Here is a 17,044-nt window from a genome sequence, read left to right as displayed (position 1 = left end):
TTATTTTACATAATCAACTTGGATGATGTAAATTGAGTTGTTCATACGCAGAAGAACGCAAGAACAACAACAAAAAATGCTATTACAAAGTGTTCAATGTTCACCTTAGAAATCATCTGCTTAGACAAAGGCACATTTCTGCATATATCTTGAACATTTAAGATGATGACAAGGGATACAATAGCAAATAATTGTTTGATAAAAATATTTACGGATCTTTGCATGCTTCGTAAATGTGACCCTGCACCTCAAAACAAACAAAAAGTCGCCAGACATGAATTTTTAGCTAACACCATATTCTGAAAGAGCAGACTTTGAGCTTTAAAATGATGTATAACTCAAATCAAATGGACTCTCCTAACCTATCTAAATATTGGCAAGAAAGCACAAACTCAGGAAAAGTGTGAACTGAGAAAAGAGGCTCTGAAGTACAGTGTCTATTCAAGCGCTTAATCTTTACCAAACCGTGCTGGCTGTGTGATGAATGGGACAAAAAACAGGAAGTAAACCACCAGAGTAACAACAATGAAGGGATTATTAGATTAAAGTGAAATTAAGCATGCCTCATTAACACATTCTGTCCATAATTAATGCCGACTTTCAAAGCAGTAGCACTATCCTTTCAAAAGTTTTTAGAGTTGAAAGTGAAGAGTGTGGATAAGGTTTTTCAGAAATAAAAAAGGAATTCTAAAGACACACCTAATTACACTATTCTACCAAAAATGTTCGAGATAAATTGCTAAAAAAACCACACTTTCCTGCCCGTTTTATGATACCAAATTTTAGCATAATGTAAAAGAAGATCCGCTCTTTCAGAAAATATGAAAAATTCAAATTCGGCTAGGTTGACCCATTTCACTTATTTTCAGTCCTCACGCAAAATCAGTGTGTGCGACTTTATGTTCGTTTTGAGGTGCACGGTCACAAATGATACAAGCCATTATCTCATCACATTATTGAGCTCTGATACAAACAATTAATCAATTTTGTCAATAGTCAGGTCCTCCCAGAACATTTTCGTCAGGTGTAAACGGTGGTGTAGGATCATCCAGAACTCAAACCATTCATTACATTTTGTGATGAATAGAATGAATGAATAAAAAGATATACATAATCGTACAATCACTATTGGTTTGGCATGTTGCCAGAGAGTTAAGGCATCAACACGTCCCATGACATTTTCACTGTTCAGGCGATGTGTTTGTCAACTTTCTCAGTTTCAAATAATTATATGGAAATAATATATCATTTCAAGCAAACAAACGATTCAGCATGTGGTCGCCCAGCTTTACGAGGTTATGCGATAATTCAAACTCTGGTTCAAATATCATATTGGGGTTGGCTATCAATAACACTGTGTTGCGTATCTTGAAATGAAAATCTGAGGTGAGATGCCATAAATCTGTCACGTGAATATTTCACACAATGATAACGTGGAAAAGGTTGTCAACCATCTTTGCTAAAATGTATCCAAATGATACCATAAGTCAGTCCAGCATTCTGAAAGATGAATCTATTTATCGAATGCATGTCACTGATGTAATTATGTTGAGTAAGCAAAGACATGGCGGACTCCTATACATCCGACACGTACAAATCTGTGTCAGGCATTGCGGTGTCGATCGGAGCTCCGTGCGTCTCCTCAAAGCCGGCAATTAGCTGAGAGAGCAGATTATTCTTATCCGTTTCGGGCTGAACTAACCCCGACGGGATATTCTCCTCCTGGAACTCAATCGTTGCCTCCTGAATTTCCTCGTATCCTCCATTATCTTCGCCGGCCTCCGATGCGATCTCATCTCTACAATAATAGAATGCCAACGCACGAAATTTGCATTATTTCAATTTCAATTCAACTATGCTTTATTTCTATGAAAAAAATTAAGTTATACATAATGCAAGGTATTCGTACAATTACTTACTTTTGTCCGAGTGTCCAATTATTTGTATTACGATGAACTATTAAACGGTGTTTATTTACCTCATCTCTTTTCCAAAAAGGCGTTAAAATCACGATATGAATGCCTTATCTCATTATAGTGGTAACAACATAGATCCCTACATACCGTTTACTGTGCTGGAAATGTAGATAACATAATTTCATATTGTATATACACCTACACTAACGAAGGTAAAAGAAATGAAATTTCCTCCAACAGGCAGGAATATCATATCCTACGTTTGAAACAAAGCGTTAATAAACAACATTAGGGAGCTTTAGATTTACGAAAAGAAAAATAAAATATAAAATGGCGCCCCCATGTGATCAGTGCATGAAAAAGCTCTCTGCGTCGTGATTTGAGCGGAGGCAAAAATAGCCCAGAACTCGTAGCGGATACTCAGACGACGCGAGATATAAATACATTTATATCGATTTTAGCAAGCGATTCTGCGCATGTGAAGAAAAGCTTTTTCTTTTCTTCTGAAAGTACGCGTCGGAAAAATAAATAACTCCCTAATATATAGTTCTTGATCAGATGGGGAATAAAGTTATGGTCACTTTTACTCACTGTTTTGGTGGTAAATCAGAATCCATCGGAGTGTTGTAAGTAGGGTTGTCAAATATAGGATTTCTGAAACAAAAAATAAACACACACAATAGATTAAATATAGTAAGCTTCATAGTATTGTAGCGGATGGTTTGTTGGTACGGTTGATATAGTTTGTGGATATGTTGATATAGTTGATAGTTTGTGTTGTTGGAGATGAAATTGGGGAGATGAAGACATTTCACGCATACTATTAGTGCCATTATTGGTAGAAGGAATTATTTGTGAAGGCATTTCCACTATTCCATGCAAGTGCATCGAACTAATGTAGACTCAGATAATGATCATCACATAAAACCAAGGGAAGGCACTCACTGCTGCTCAGAAAATTTGTTCGTTCCTGGCGCTGGCGAAGTGGCCGTATTGTCATTCACGTCACGCAGGTCAGCCGTTGCAGCTCGCAATTTCCTCCTGTATCTGTAAATGTAGACGAGAAGAATGCCCCTGATGAGTGTAAATGTCATAATACTTTTTTTTTTCTAAATACATGGTTGCATTTTCTGTATGAAGAAAAAATACACGAGTGAAATTATTCAATTTATTGAGGAATCGATCTAACTATTACGAGCTATTAATGCAGAGTGTTACGCATAGGCCTTGCACTGTATATCAATGTCATTAATTCAACTTACGAGCTTGTGGAGACATAGAAGGCGTACGCCAGGATCACAAATAGGATGATCATGATTCCAGCAAGGGAGAAGCTGACCTTTTGTAGGGTCTCTAAGGGATCCGTGATCACTGCTGCAGTCGAATACTGGGTGATTCAAAAGCAGATTTTGTTATAATATTATATATATATATATATATATATATATATGTGACTGTGCACCTCAAAACGAACATAAAGTCGCACACACTGATTTTGCGTGAGGACTGAAAATAAGTGAAATGGGTCAACCTAGCCGAACTTCACTTTTTCATATTTTGTGAAAGAGCGGGTCTTCTATTACATTATGCTTAAATTTGGTATCATAAAACGGGCAGGAAAGTGTGTTTTTTTTTAGCAGTTTATCTTGAACATTTTTGGTAGAATAGTGTGATTAGGTGTGTCTTTAGAATCCCTTTTTCATTTCTGTAAAACCTTGTCCACACTCTTCATTTTCAACTCTAATAACTTTTGAAAGGATAGTGCTACTGCTTTGAAAGTTGGCATTAATTATGGACAGAATGTGTTTATGAGGCATGCTTAATTTCAGTTTAATCTGATAATCGCTTCATTGTTGTTACTCTGGTGGTTTACTTCCTGTTTTTTGTCCCATTCATCGAACAGCCAGCATGGTTTGGTAAAGATTAAGTGCTTGAATAGACACTGTACTTCAGAGCCTCTTTTCTCAGTTCACACTTTTCCTGAGTTTGTGCTTTCTTTCCAATATTTAGATAGGTTAGGAGAGTCCATTTGATTTGAGTTATACATCATTTTGAAGCTTAAAGTCTGCTCTTTCAGAATATGATCTTAACTAAAAATTCATGTCTGGCGACTTTTTGTTTGTTTTGAGGTGCAGGGTCACATATAATACATGATATATTTTATATTATATATTATGTATGACGTCTTATGTATATATTATATATTATGTTATTATATATTTCTGTATCGTATTTCCGAAATATAACAGTCTTACAATGGCATAATCTAAACGTGAATTATGTTTGTATGGTTACAGTCAAATTTTACATGTATCATGTATATATATATATATATATATATGTATATGTATATATATATATATATATATGTATATATATATGTATATATATATGGGCAATTCCGCAGTTAGGTGGACATGACATGGATAAAAGAAATGTGCCTCTTTATCTTACTCTTTAATCCAGGTATCAACTAATGCCATGGATGTTCACCAATCACTAAGGTCTTTCAAATTCAGTAGATTTTATCTTTCGTATTGATTGATTTCGCGAGATCTAAAACCATCATTTAAAATGTACATGTGGGACTGGGGATGCGGAAATTCACTTAAATGCAAATTACAGTGGGTTCCTTTGAAATTTTTTCCTCAAAGTTTTGCTAAAGGGTAAAAGATAAATACATTTAAATACTCCAGAAGTCATGTGACATTTTGTCAATTACAAAAGGGTGAAATGACCTGTGGAATTACTCCGGACAAATGTAACGTTACTAACCGTAACGTTACTAACCATGCTTTTGGGGGCCAGCTAAGAAATTATTGGTCGAACTGCTAAAAAACATTGTGTGAACATTTGTCATGATGCAATAATTGAAATTAATGCAACACTTTGTTTGAAGTAACTTGAATTTTTGCACACTTTTTGTTACAAGACATTGATTTTTTTGTCATGTCCTTTTTTCGTAACGTTACTAACCAGCCCTTAAAGTTGCCATAGCAATGCTATTATTTCTTGGATTGTATTCATTCTTTTCTGTATCATAAACCTGGGAATGATGAACATGTTTTTGACATAATTTTGGCTTGAAATGAATAAATGGTAATTTAGTAGTAAAAACAAATATCTAAATTTGTTCAAATGTAACGTTACTAACCGCGGAATTGCCCATATGTATATATATATATATATTATATATACATATATATATATATATATATCATATATAGTGTCGGATCTTATCATCTTCTTGCTACTTTTAGATTTTCGTTTTCATTTACGAAAAAGTGCGCACTGTTTTAAAAGGTATAAAAGCTAAACACAAATGGAGCAGCTAGTGCTCATCATTCCGTTTTACTTTATTTTGTTGTATTTAGTCCTCTGTCAAGATAGCCCATGTCAGCAGAAGTTGCAAAGTTTTCACTTCGGTCCAGGGATGAAATCAATTACAGACATTCTATCGTATCACCACGAAAGTATCTTGTGCATGCAAGCACATCTTCAATCCCACAAAATATAAGCTTTCGGGTGTACACAGAATATTTGAAGACACAAATAAACACACAACACACACTACACACACACAACACAATCAAACATTGTCATTTTGCACTTACGTCTACAGAAACAACATGGTATTCCTCAAGTTCATCGGCAAACTGAAGAGCTCCGTCAAAGGCGCTGAATACGAAAAAAAAATCATAGTTAAGTCATGTCATTCAAATTCATGAAATTCTTCCGTCGAGATGCTTTCATTGCAACTGATTGACAAATTGCCCTGCATCGACGTAAATAAGCACTGAATTAATCAGTGTTTTAGTAGTAGCCATGAAAAAAAAAATCATGGGCGTACATACTCGTGGGGGATTCGAACCCACGACCTCCTGAAGTCGTGGGTTCGAATCTCGCTCGAGTATGTACGCCCATAATTTTTTTTTTCATTGCTAATACTAAAACACCGATTAATTCAGTGCTTATATACGTCGATGCGGGGCAATTTGTCAATCAGTTGCAATTACGTCATGTTGCTTACTTTATTCCTTTTACGTTAAATACTAGTAAGTTCTACATGTTTATCAATTATAATTGGTTGACAAACGAACGAAAAAGGTCTTAGTTATTATCTACTAAAGATCATAACATGAGACCCGAGAATATTAATTTCCCATTCAAGCATGATCATTAAAGTCGCAAGATCCAATCTGTATTGCTTCATACAATTATGTTCCATCTTATCAGATAACGAAGGGTTAGACAAACAAGTGTTTACTCGTTTAATTATGTAGGACTACTAATTACAGTGGCGGATCTACAAGGAGGGGGATTTAGTTTTAAAAAAGTGATGTGCATAGAAAAAAATAGTTTAAAAAGTAGTTTGTTTGTTTTGTTTTGTTTTGTTGTTGTTGTTGGGGGTTTTGCCTTTTCAGCGGATTTGGGGAGAAAAAAGAGGCAGCTTTTGAAAAAAAAAGAAACTTCTTCACTATTATATTTACTTTCATGATCAAGTGTCATTGGATCACCCCTTTAGAAACGAGCTATGGATTGATGAAACGATCGTTTTTGTTTGTATTTCATTTGATTTAACAGTTATATAACAGGTGTATAACAGACTAAGATTGTTTTATTACCAAATGTTACTGTCTGTTATGTGCTTGCTATTGAAATTGTATTCAATAGGATGATGTGCCTCTGCCTGAATGATACAATGCTGTTTGTTTAGGTCAAGGTTATAAACGACCTACCAATTCTTGTAACCAGTAATTACTGAATTATCTTCTTTTTTGCCTCGAAATTATAAGTTTGACGGACCAATCAAGAAAGATGGGACTTACGCCTGGATCTCAACTGGAGGTATAATGCTGTTGTCATCCACGTTCACCACATGCATCAACATAACCGTACTAGAAGGAAGGGGAAAGATGGTTGGAGATTACCATGAGTGTAGGGTTTCTTTCTTTTATAGTAATATAATACGTGCGATATATTTTTTTCAGATGATTGGTTTATCAGATGGCTTGACCTCCACAATAGCATCTTACTATGGGTTATCATAAAACCCGGTATGATAACATGTGACATTACTTACTTTATCTCACTGAGGCTCGAACCCATGAAAAAGGAATATGAGGAATTTCCTTTGTATTTTCTTTATATTGTTGTCCACACATGATTTCAAAACCTCTAGTAGTCTCCTCATCCAGCAGTTCCAACACCAAAACTTTAAAAGTTCACAACTTTTACATCGATAGTCCGATTTTTCTCAAACTTTCACCGATGTGTTCTACTAATGTCATGAATGTTGCTGCTTTCACTCAATCCACGTTGCAGGCCCGTAGCCAGGGGGGGGGGGGGGGGGGGGGGGGGTGCGTCGGGTGCGTACGCACCCCCCCCCCCAAATTCTGAAAGGTCCACTTTTTCATAATAACGGTTTTTAGCAATTCTCAAGATAACAATCCAAATAAATATAAAGACACATTATATGCTACGTAAATGTGGAAGAGTACGTTTAACAATGTTAAAAATAATTGTACGAAACCCTTTTGTTGTATGAACCATCGGATCGTCCCCATGCACACAAACACAAATGTTATGTATCAATTTGTGCGAGCTATTATATCGGCACTGCATGCCATGGCCCTTGGCGCGTGTGACCGGTGTTTTTTTTTTTCCACTGGCCGCCCGAGTACGTGCGATTCGTGGATGACATTGAGGTTGACACTTGCATTTTTTCACAGGAACAGAGGTAAGTGGATGAAAATCTAATAGCCTCAAGTTTACATATATGATAAAAATTAAAGAAATTTCCTCGAAATTACTATAATCGAAAACCTGAGACATTTTATATCTACGTCTCACAAAGATATAGTACATGTATATATAAGTACATGTTGGCATGATAATGCCTGGGGATAGATTATTATGTCAACTATTTTCCGTTATGAATGCATGTTCCAATCAAATTGTGAAAAGGTGGTCACGAATTAGCATTTCTTACGAACGATCAGGAGAGACAAAACAAAATGAAAGGCCTGTCTTACTCCAGTTCTCTATTAGTTATACATTTTCTCATGTTGTGACAGTTCGATTGGTTCTCATTTTGAAGTGAGCCAAAACCTAAGAACATTCTCACTTATAATTTCCAAAGAGTATTATGCAGGCACGCAAACTCAATTTAGTTGTATTTCATTTAAATGTAATGGGTAAGAGGGTATGAGAGAGAATGCTGAGCTATGAAGTAAAATGGTAAAGTAAAAAGTTTGTCAGATAGTATTACAAAAGCCTGAATATTGCAAGAGCTCCGGAGTAAAAACAGTCAGGGAAAAACCCTATGTATGATAACATTGTGAGAGCGTTAAACTGCATTGTGACGCGTCGTTATTTAATTTACATTCTTTATTCACATTTTTCATAAAAAAACACAGGTAATGAGCCGGATTGGGTTAAAATTCTCACTTACAGCTTTGTAGAAGTCTGAGTCAACAGTATCACACAGTACTTCAAGACGTATTAGTACAAACGATTTCTTGAGCCTGCACCGTTTCAGGCTCTGTTCTGGATACGGCGGTAAACTCATTCTTTTTTGTTGTTTATTTTATCATTATTTACTAATATCTTTTCTAACTTACAGGTAGCGGATTTCTTTGCAGGCCAAATTCGGAAATGTACTGTTGATTATTACTTATACATTTTCTCATGTTGTGACAGTTCTATTGGTTCTCATTTTAAAGTGAGCCAAAACCTAAGAACATTCTCACTTATAATTTCCAAAGAGTATTATGCAGGCACGCAAACTCATTTTAGTTGTATTTCATTTAAATGTAATGGGTAAGAGGGTATGAGAGAGAATGGAAAGTGCTGAGCTATGAAGTAAAATGGTAAAGTAAAAAGTTTGTCAGATAGTATTATAAAAGAAACTCATTCTTTTTTGTTTGTTTATTTTATCATTATTTACTTATCTCTCTTCTAACTTAAAGGTAGTGGATCTCTTTGCAGCCCAAATTCGAAAATGCCTAGAGACAGCTAGTAACCAAATATGCTACTATAATTTGATAAATAAGAAATAACCATTCCAGTATGTATCTTAGTGTGCACAGTAAGACAGATCAAATCAAATAGGAAAACATCTGAGCACTAAGCCTGAGGTCTGAATTTGCACTCAACTTCTTCCAATGGCTAACGGATGTTTAATTTTTGAATTTCACTGACCTCCAAATTTCACAAAGAAAACCTTCTTAGCATGATGGTTAATATGACATTTGACTGATATTGGAGATGTTTGCGAATCGGATCTACTACCTTTAATATTATCAAATCTAAAATGATTATTTGAAAGTTCGGAAATGCTGGAAATATCCTACCACAAGGAGGCAAAATATAAATGGTTCACATTTACAATTCATTTTGTTTTAAACATTTTCTTATTTATTTTCGTTTTTGACAAACTCGCATACCAACGGCTGATATACTGTATAGTAAAGTGAATGTTTCATCTTCCAAACAGCATCCAATGGGATGGAAAACTCCAACTGAAAGGTGGACACCGTGACCATGCTCGCTAAAGAAAACGCGTAATAGGGGTCGTTTTTTCTCACGGATTAGATGGAAAGTGTGAAATTTGGGAAATTTGGGAAAATGGTATATTGTTCAATCATGATGAAGTACTTCTTTAGGGTGCAGGAAACATTTAAGGAATACTTGTTTTTAAGGCCCGAAAAAATCATATGATCATTACTCGTTTAGGGGCCATTTTGAAAGTCCATGTATGAGCATGGTGTCCACCTTTTAATTGTCGCTACCCCTCCCGGGACAGTATCAAAGGACCGTTTTGTTAATTAACGCAATCCCCCCTTCCTTTAAAAATCCTGGCTTCAGGCCTGCTAACGCGGGTATACAATAGAAAAAATAAAAGTTAAAACAACACCAGGAAAATCACTATTCTCAATTTTGCGGCGCGCTACGCGCGCAGAGTCTCGAACACAATTAAACTTTGCAACTTCCTGGCAAAATGAGTTTTTACTATTTCCTAGATGAAATACCGTAACGCGATTGCATGCAACAGACAAAAATACAAATTTCCTCGAGACTTTAAAACGTCATTAAAACAGTCAAAATTCACAATTTGCGGCGCGCTTCGCGCGCAAATTCTTATACAACTTTTGTAGTTCGGTCGTCCAAAGAATATATATATATATATATATATATATATATATATAATTGTGTGTGTGTGTGTGTGTGTGTGTGTGTGTGTCATCATTGGTATTGGTACCGAAGGTCCGTTTTTTTAGTGACCGCACCCCCCCTTGAAAAATCCTGGCTACGGGCCTGCGTTGCTCTTTGGGTTTTGGTTTCCTTTAATGCCTAGATAGTTTCTGTGAACTTTTGGCACGTATCTGATGAATTTCTGGCAATAGATTTTGCCCTTTATGACGGAGCATTAGTGTGTGCATGGTGTGTAGAATTCTTATTATTATGTCGAAGGTCATATTTCAATCACCTTCTGTATAAATTACTTCTCCTTTTTTTTTACCGGCATGAAAATAGTTTGGTATCGTTTTTACAATACAAAGAGTAAAGTTTCTGCGCGTTTGATAATGGACATTGTTGGTTTAATCTCAACACTAACCTGTTTGCAATCTCTGCTCCATCTGCATTTCTCTGAATATCAACACTATCCACGACAGCACTGACGTTAGTGTATAAGTTTCCTGCAGCCCGCATAATTTCTTCTGTTAATCTAGGAACAAGAAGTAATCCAAGAATTAATAAAGATTATCATCATTGTTATTATGATTCATTATCTATTGAAATTGTGACTTGCAGCAGTGAAATTGCTGAAGTACTCACAATTGTACAAAAAGGGTATATTAAATGGACATGGAATACAATAATAAATACAACCACAAGGGGTACAAATAGTAGTAAGATATATTTCAATTAATTGCCTCTTTGTGTTTCAAGGACATGTAAAACTGTTATTTTCTGGGAATAAAGGGTAGGCCCATATGTGTAGGCATGTGTATGTTTGTATGTATATATGGGTGTGCATTGGTGTGTGTGTATGCAAGATTATGATTTGCGTGCAGATAATATACAAAATTTACTGTTCTGGTATAGCTGTGACAACAGGCTCATTTTTCAATAACAAAAAGGAGGATCGATAAACTTAAAAATTGCGATCAGTAATAACATACAATGATATAGCCAGGATTGTCCAGCCTCATAGTGAAATAATTGTTCAAGTTTGTCCAAAAGTACCAAATGCATATACACACTCCCTCACATCAGCATTGAGCAACAATTCAAACAGTCAAATGGAGAAATAGAATAGAAATAAAGGTGATTCCACATTAGTTGAAAGGGAACAAAAACCCAAAGAACAATGTGGATCGTGTGAAATCACTTTTTAGCAGCAAAATTTTTAGAACACATCAGTGAAAATTTGAAGAAAATCCGACAATCGATGCAAAAAAGATGAATTCTTAAAATTTTGGTGTCGTAATGACTAGACAAGGAGACTACTTCAGTTTATGACATTATGTGTCGACAACAAATAAAGAAAATATAAAGAAAATTCAACATATTTTCACTTTTCTACCTTAATGAAAGGGTAGTTGACTTACCTCTTTCAGAAAGCAGGGAGAATGATATTACCCTTTTGTAAGTAAAATTTTGTCTAGAAATATTGGGATTTTGAATAAGCTAAAACATTTCTTTCCTGTTCATATTTTGCAGAGTATATATTCTTGTTTAATATCTCCACACTTCAATTATGGAATTTTGGTGTGGGGAAATGCAATTCACTCATTACTAGATTCCCTTCTCCGTATTCAAAAGCGTGCAATAAGAATCATAAACCACGCCGGAAATTTTGCCCATACCAATTGTTTTTTCCATCAAAACAGAATTCTAAAAATTTCAGACTTATTTTATTATAATCTCGGAATTTTCATGTACAAACTAACAACTAATGAATTACCATCTGTTTTTATCCACATGTTCAAAAGGAATCGTTCTATCCACTGTTATCCCACTCGCCAGAGTGACGCCTATCACCTTCCCCGTACTCGCACTATTTTTGCAAAGAAGACAATTATATTTACTGGACCCAGATATTGATCTCCCTCTAGATATCACTTCTTCCTTATCTTTATTCACCTTCAAACGCAAATTAAAACAGTTATTACTTAGTGGATACACACTACCAAGCCTTTAGCAACCTTTTTATGCTCCTAGTCTTTTGTCCTTGTCCGCAGCACCAAGTTACTTAAGTGATTTCATGGTACCGATACATCTTTTAATAATACAGCATTTTTGTTATTCAAACACTGCGAGATTTGTATGCAGTCTGGTTTGTGCGATATCTATGTGGTTCATTAGTTTATTACTCATCTATTTTTTTGTACTGGTGTAATTCTAGTTGGTCAAGACAAACATATCCGTTCTCCGTGTAAAATTATATGCCTATGAACTCGGGAACCTACAGTTTTACAAGCTTTAAAGCTTTTATGTAGGCCCCATCATATTTCTTATACTTACTAGTGACATTTTCATACGATGTGACCATGTACATTTGTGTCAAGTATATTTTCTTTTTCTTTTTCTACTACAATCAAAAGACATGATTGTATATATTTTGTACTCTTGTTTTGTTGTCAATAATGTTGTAATGTCATCATTGAGAAAAATGGAAATATGAAATGGCATATGTCACTAACAAGTTGATGGAATGTGAAATTTTGTGTGTGTGTGTGTGTGTGGAACTGTTCTTTTATTTCCTTTATAAAATTGTTGTCCACATATGACATCACAAACTCTAGTAGTCTCCTTATTCAGTCATTACAAGACCAAACCTTAGTAAAAATTCATTTTTTCTTTGCATCGATTGTCCGATTTTCCTCAAACTTTCACTGATGTGTTCTACTAATGTTGCTGCTTTCACTCAATCCACACTGCTGTTTGGGTTTTGGTTTCCTTAAATATTTGTTTTGTTTTGTTTTGTTTTGTTTTTGGTTGATTTGGACCTGGTAGATCAGTCTCATGATACAGCAGCTGAAAACCCATGTTCCATGGTTTGCACTTTTTAATCTCTCCTCCCCCTTTCATCAGTAGTTTTTCCCCCGATTATAGATAATAACAATGATAATGATAAAATTGATGACTGTCGTAACGCTTCTATAATCATGATAATGCTAATCCATACTATAGTAATGATCAGCATAGGAGATTTACGTCCTTGGAGAGTTGCTGTTGCGTACCTCCTTACTACGTAATTTAATTACATTTATTACATCAAATACTTGTTGAAGCAGGAAACTGGTGTGGTAATTTGCTGTGATGCTGGTGATGGAAAGACGTTACCTATGAATACAACATAAAAAGGTGTCATTTCTTGATAGAGGTATAATTATGTATTTTCAGAGGACGCGCACCAAAAAGAGCCTGGAGGAACAAAGACGATAGGGAAGAGGGGGATTAGCAAAATGACACAACAAGAAGATGGGGGAAGTTGCTGGAAAGATTAAAGTGTTTCTTCGATTCGATGAATGTCATTCTTTTTCGCGAAAGTTTTAACCGAGTAATACAAAAAGCGTTCAGTATTGATTGTGAGTTAGATCACTTTGATTATCTAAAAAAAAAATAATTGGGACCCATACAAGAACGAAATAAAAGTTGAAAATGGTGCTTCTCAATGAAAACCATGGCATCTCTTATTACTACACAGGTCTACAAGAAAGAAGCAAAGAAGAAGGAGTTGAAACTTACCGTGCAAAATCCTCCTGAATGGCTAGTACGTTATTAACCTCATCCTTGAAGAGAACACTAACCTGGTCGATTTCCCTAAGCAAGTACACCTGTGTCGGAAGAGAGAAGAAATTTCTGTTGATGTCGTTTTAAGTTTGTATTCTAATATGACCAAATAGATTGTAGTTCATTGCTGTAACCAAATCGTGCTTATTTCAAACTCAGTACAATTAACCTCTCTCCTCCTTATATCGCAGAACTTATTAATCAAACACATTCCATCATAAAATCCCCAACCATCATCAACACAACAACTTAATTTGCCAGTCTATCCTGTAAACACGCAAACATTTTGGTAATCAATTCTTCTTCTTCTTTTTTTTTTTTTGGTTGACTTTCTAGAGTTGCAGTTTTTATATTTTGTTGATTTCTCAAATCATTGACAACATTACAACGGAAACACGCTCGTGACAATGTTCATAATTATGTATTGGTATGAGTGTACTGGAATAAATGCGTAGAGCTTACTGAAAAGGTTGTGTTGTCATTCAGCTCTGGATCTTTGCTGTCTTTAGCCATAGCCTTAATGATGTAATAGTGGTCTTCACTACTCAAGGCTGGTTTCAATTGGACAATCACATTGCCTGCCTCTGAAGATATCGCAAATGTCTCAATTTCGTCGCTTAGCAGTACATCGTCTGTGGTGGCGAGAAGAGTACACAGTCAGAATGCTGACCAGGTGTTAGTGGTGGTGATGGGGGGGGGGGGGGGGGGGGGATACGTCGGAATACTGTCCGAGAGACCACTACAAGGTATTGACAACAGCAACACAAATTAGAATGACAACTACAAAACAGGGCATTTGCCAACTTGTGTATGATCCACTTGGGATGCATGCAAGTGAAGTATACTAGTAATCTACGAAGGTAAGAAAAGATAAAAGTCTCGTAAAAGTTGAAAATTATATTAGTAGCCTAGTATAATATAGTATGACACGCGTTGATCATCGCCGATACCATGATACCCTTGGACTGTTTGATGAATACTTTTAGTGATGGTCTACTGATGGACGTCATTTGAATCAATGCTCCACCTTCATAATCTCTCGGTAAGGTCCGAAAAAGAAAAAGAAGAAACAAGAAAAACCAACTAACTAAACAAATAAAACAAAACATGAAATAGTGAGTACAATTAAACTGGTTGAGACCATTTTGGCCATAATCGTATTAGCGATGTCGAGAAAATTACATCAACAATTTTTTGATGACACAATTAAAAAAAAATAATCTTCAAAAAATATGAACATGTGTTTCAGCATAATTATAGCCATTTACCCTCCTAGGTTTAATACATTCAGCAGATTTGCATGTTTTTGCAGGTATTTCTTGCACACGATACCAACAAGAAAATATTTCATAATCATATCTGCAGGCACACCTCTGAATCGTTGGTTACGAATAATAGCCACATTAATACGTAGTTTATTTCAAGTCAATATTGATTGTAAATGATTGAAGCATTTGAATCAGCTGAATCAACACCACAAACACGCATCTGCGTTTACTTGCACAAAAGCTAAAGATTGGGCAAGAATAATCTGACATAAAAACAAGCACAGTACCTTCATCGAAGGAAGCTTGGTACACTATTTCGTACTCCACTACAGCATTTTCACCCTCATCTGGATCCACAGCCTTCACTGTTATTATGGACTCGCCGGGGTTAGTGGTGTACAGTAGACCTGGACAATTAAATGAGAATTATATAATGTAATCTTAACTGCTGGCGTATCATTGAATTAAAAAAAACAAGTAAGTTGTAGACATTTCTGTTTCGTACGAACGAACTTTAGTACGAATGAAAGCATTCTTACCCAACACGGAAATTGTAAGAGTTGATTAAACAGTATGGGACTTTTAGATAGTGTTGTGCAGCTACCTCCTTATAAGTATGCTCGCAAGTCCTGTAAAATAAAAAAGGTCTTTGGTTCGTGATATCTATGACACTGATCACGCATGAAGCATAGAACTTACTTAAGAAGGAAAGTTTTTACACTTTTCTTTATGTAAGAAAAAAAAGTACTTGCGTCTTTGAGTAAATCTGGAAGGGCAACAGTAGGTCTTTTTCACTAAAATAATCCTACTAAAATAAACATTTCACTTGCTAGCAATTTTTTGGAAAGTGGGTGAGCCTGGTAAGCACCAGTTGTCCTTCACATCTCATCATCACATCACATTACATCAAATTATATCACATCACATCACATCACATCACATCACATCACATCACATCACATCACATCACATCACATCACACCACATCACATCACATCACATCACGTCACATCATTACATCACATTACATCAAATTATATTACATCACATCACATCACATCACATCACATCACATCACATCACATCACATCACGTCACATCATTACATCACATTACATCAAATTATATTACATCACATTACATCACATCACATCACATCACATATCATCACATAATTATCATCACATCACATATCATCACATCACATATCATCACATCTATTTTTCTATTTCATACATGCATGTTCACATGCATGTTTTTTTATTTCATTTCCAATCAAACACAGGTAATACACTTTGACATGATTACACATATTGGAACATAATAATACATCACATCACATATCATCACATATCATCACATCACATCATATATCATCACATGGCATCACGTCACGTCACGTCACGTCACATCACATCACATAACATTTTATCACATCACATCACAGTATCATCTCCTTGATTACCACAGAGAGAATGCCTTGACAAAGAGTAGACATAATCGCGAACATGCTGCGAGCTTTTGTATACATGACCAGTACCGAAAAACTTTAAGAATTCATAGAAATTCTCTGAGACTGTCCTCTTTGCTTGATTTCTCGAGCAAAGTGTGTCGGTAATAAACAATATTTAAACAAATCTGAAGTCAAAATGATTTGAACTTCATGATAATATGTATATTATACACAATGGCTGAGGCTGGGAGAGACTATGGTGATCCCTCCCAGGACATAAATGGTTTGGAATGCTACTGATAGAGGTTATAGATATCGAAACTTAAGTAGCATTTAAAATCTCGAGATGCAAACAACCTTTATGCTCCCGACTGGATCTCCAGTCACTTGCTATCTGGCCACAAATCCTTCTGATTTAGTTAGCATCACGAAAAACACATTAAGCTAGTTTTCCATAACAGCTGACTCCACGCAACCACTGCCTTAGCGCGTCAAGCGCGTAATATCCAATATACTCAGTTGGTATACCTAGGTCTTTTGCCATTTGTTCCACAAAAATATTGTCCCTTGGGATAACATTCCCAAAAAGCTGTTGCTCATGG

The 17,044-nt window shown here is 35.6% G+C and overlaps 1 protein-coding gene across 1 annotated transcript in view; it reads right to left on the bottom strand.

Moving 5' to 3' along the window:
• Positions 1-1,336: 1,336 nt before the first annotated feature.
• Positions 1,337-17,044, bottom strand: part of LOC139715809 (cadherin-23-like) — a 48,294-nt gene continuing 32,586 nt past the window's right edge. The window contains exons 29-38 of the mRNA XM_071627348.1: positions 15,277-15,396; positions 14,184-14,353; positions 13,677-13,765; positions 10,537-10,647; positions 6,746-6,814; positions 5,531-5,594; positions 3,179-3,303; positions 2,862-2,963; positions 2,508-2,570; positions 1,337-1,798 (exon numbers count right to left, since the gene is read on the bottom strand). Coding sequence (XP_071483449.1) covers positions 1,576-1,798; positions 2,508-2,570; positions 2,862-2,963; positions 3,179-3,303; positions 5,531-5,594; positions 6,746-6,814; positions 10,537-10,647; positions 13,677-13,765; positions 14,184-14,353; positions 15,277-15,396 — 1,136 coding nt within the window. The 3' untranslated portion in view covers positions 1,337-1,575. The remainder of the gene's footprint in view (positions 1,799-2,507; positions 2,571-2,861; positions 2,964-3,178; positions 3,304-5,530; positions 5,595-6,745; positions 6,815-10,536; positions 10,648-13,676; positions 13,766-14,183; positions 14,354-15,276; positions 15,397-17,044) is intronic.

Source organism: Diadema antillarum, unplaced genomic scaffold (genome assembly GCF_040938485.1).
Source record: "Diadema antillarum isolate AM-2024a unplaced genomic scaffold, OU_Dant_1.0 scf00000055, whole genome shotgun sequence".
Lineage (NCBI taxonomy): Eukaryota > Metazoa > Echinodermata > Echinoidea > Diadematoida > Diadematidae > Diadema > Diadema antillarum.
Note: the sequence above shows the minus strand (reverse complement) of the source record. Positions and strands in the feature narration are given on the sequence as shown.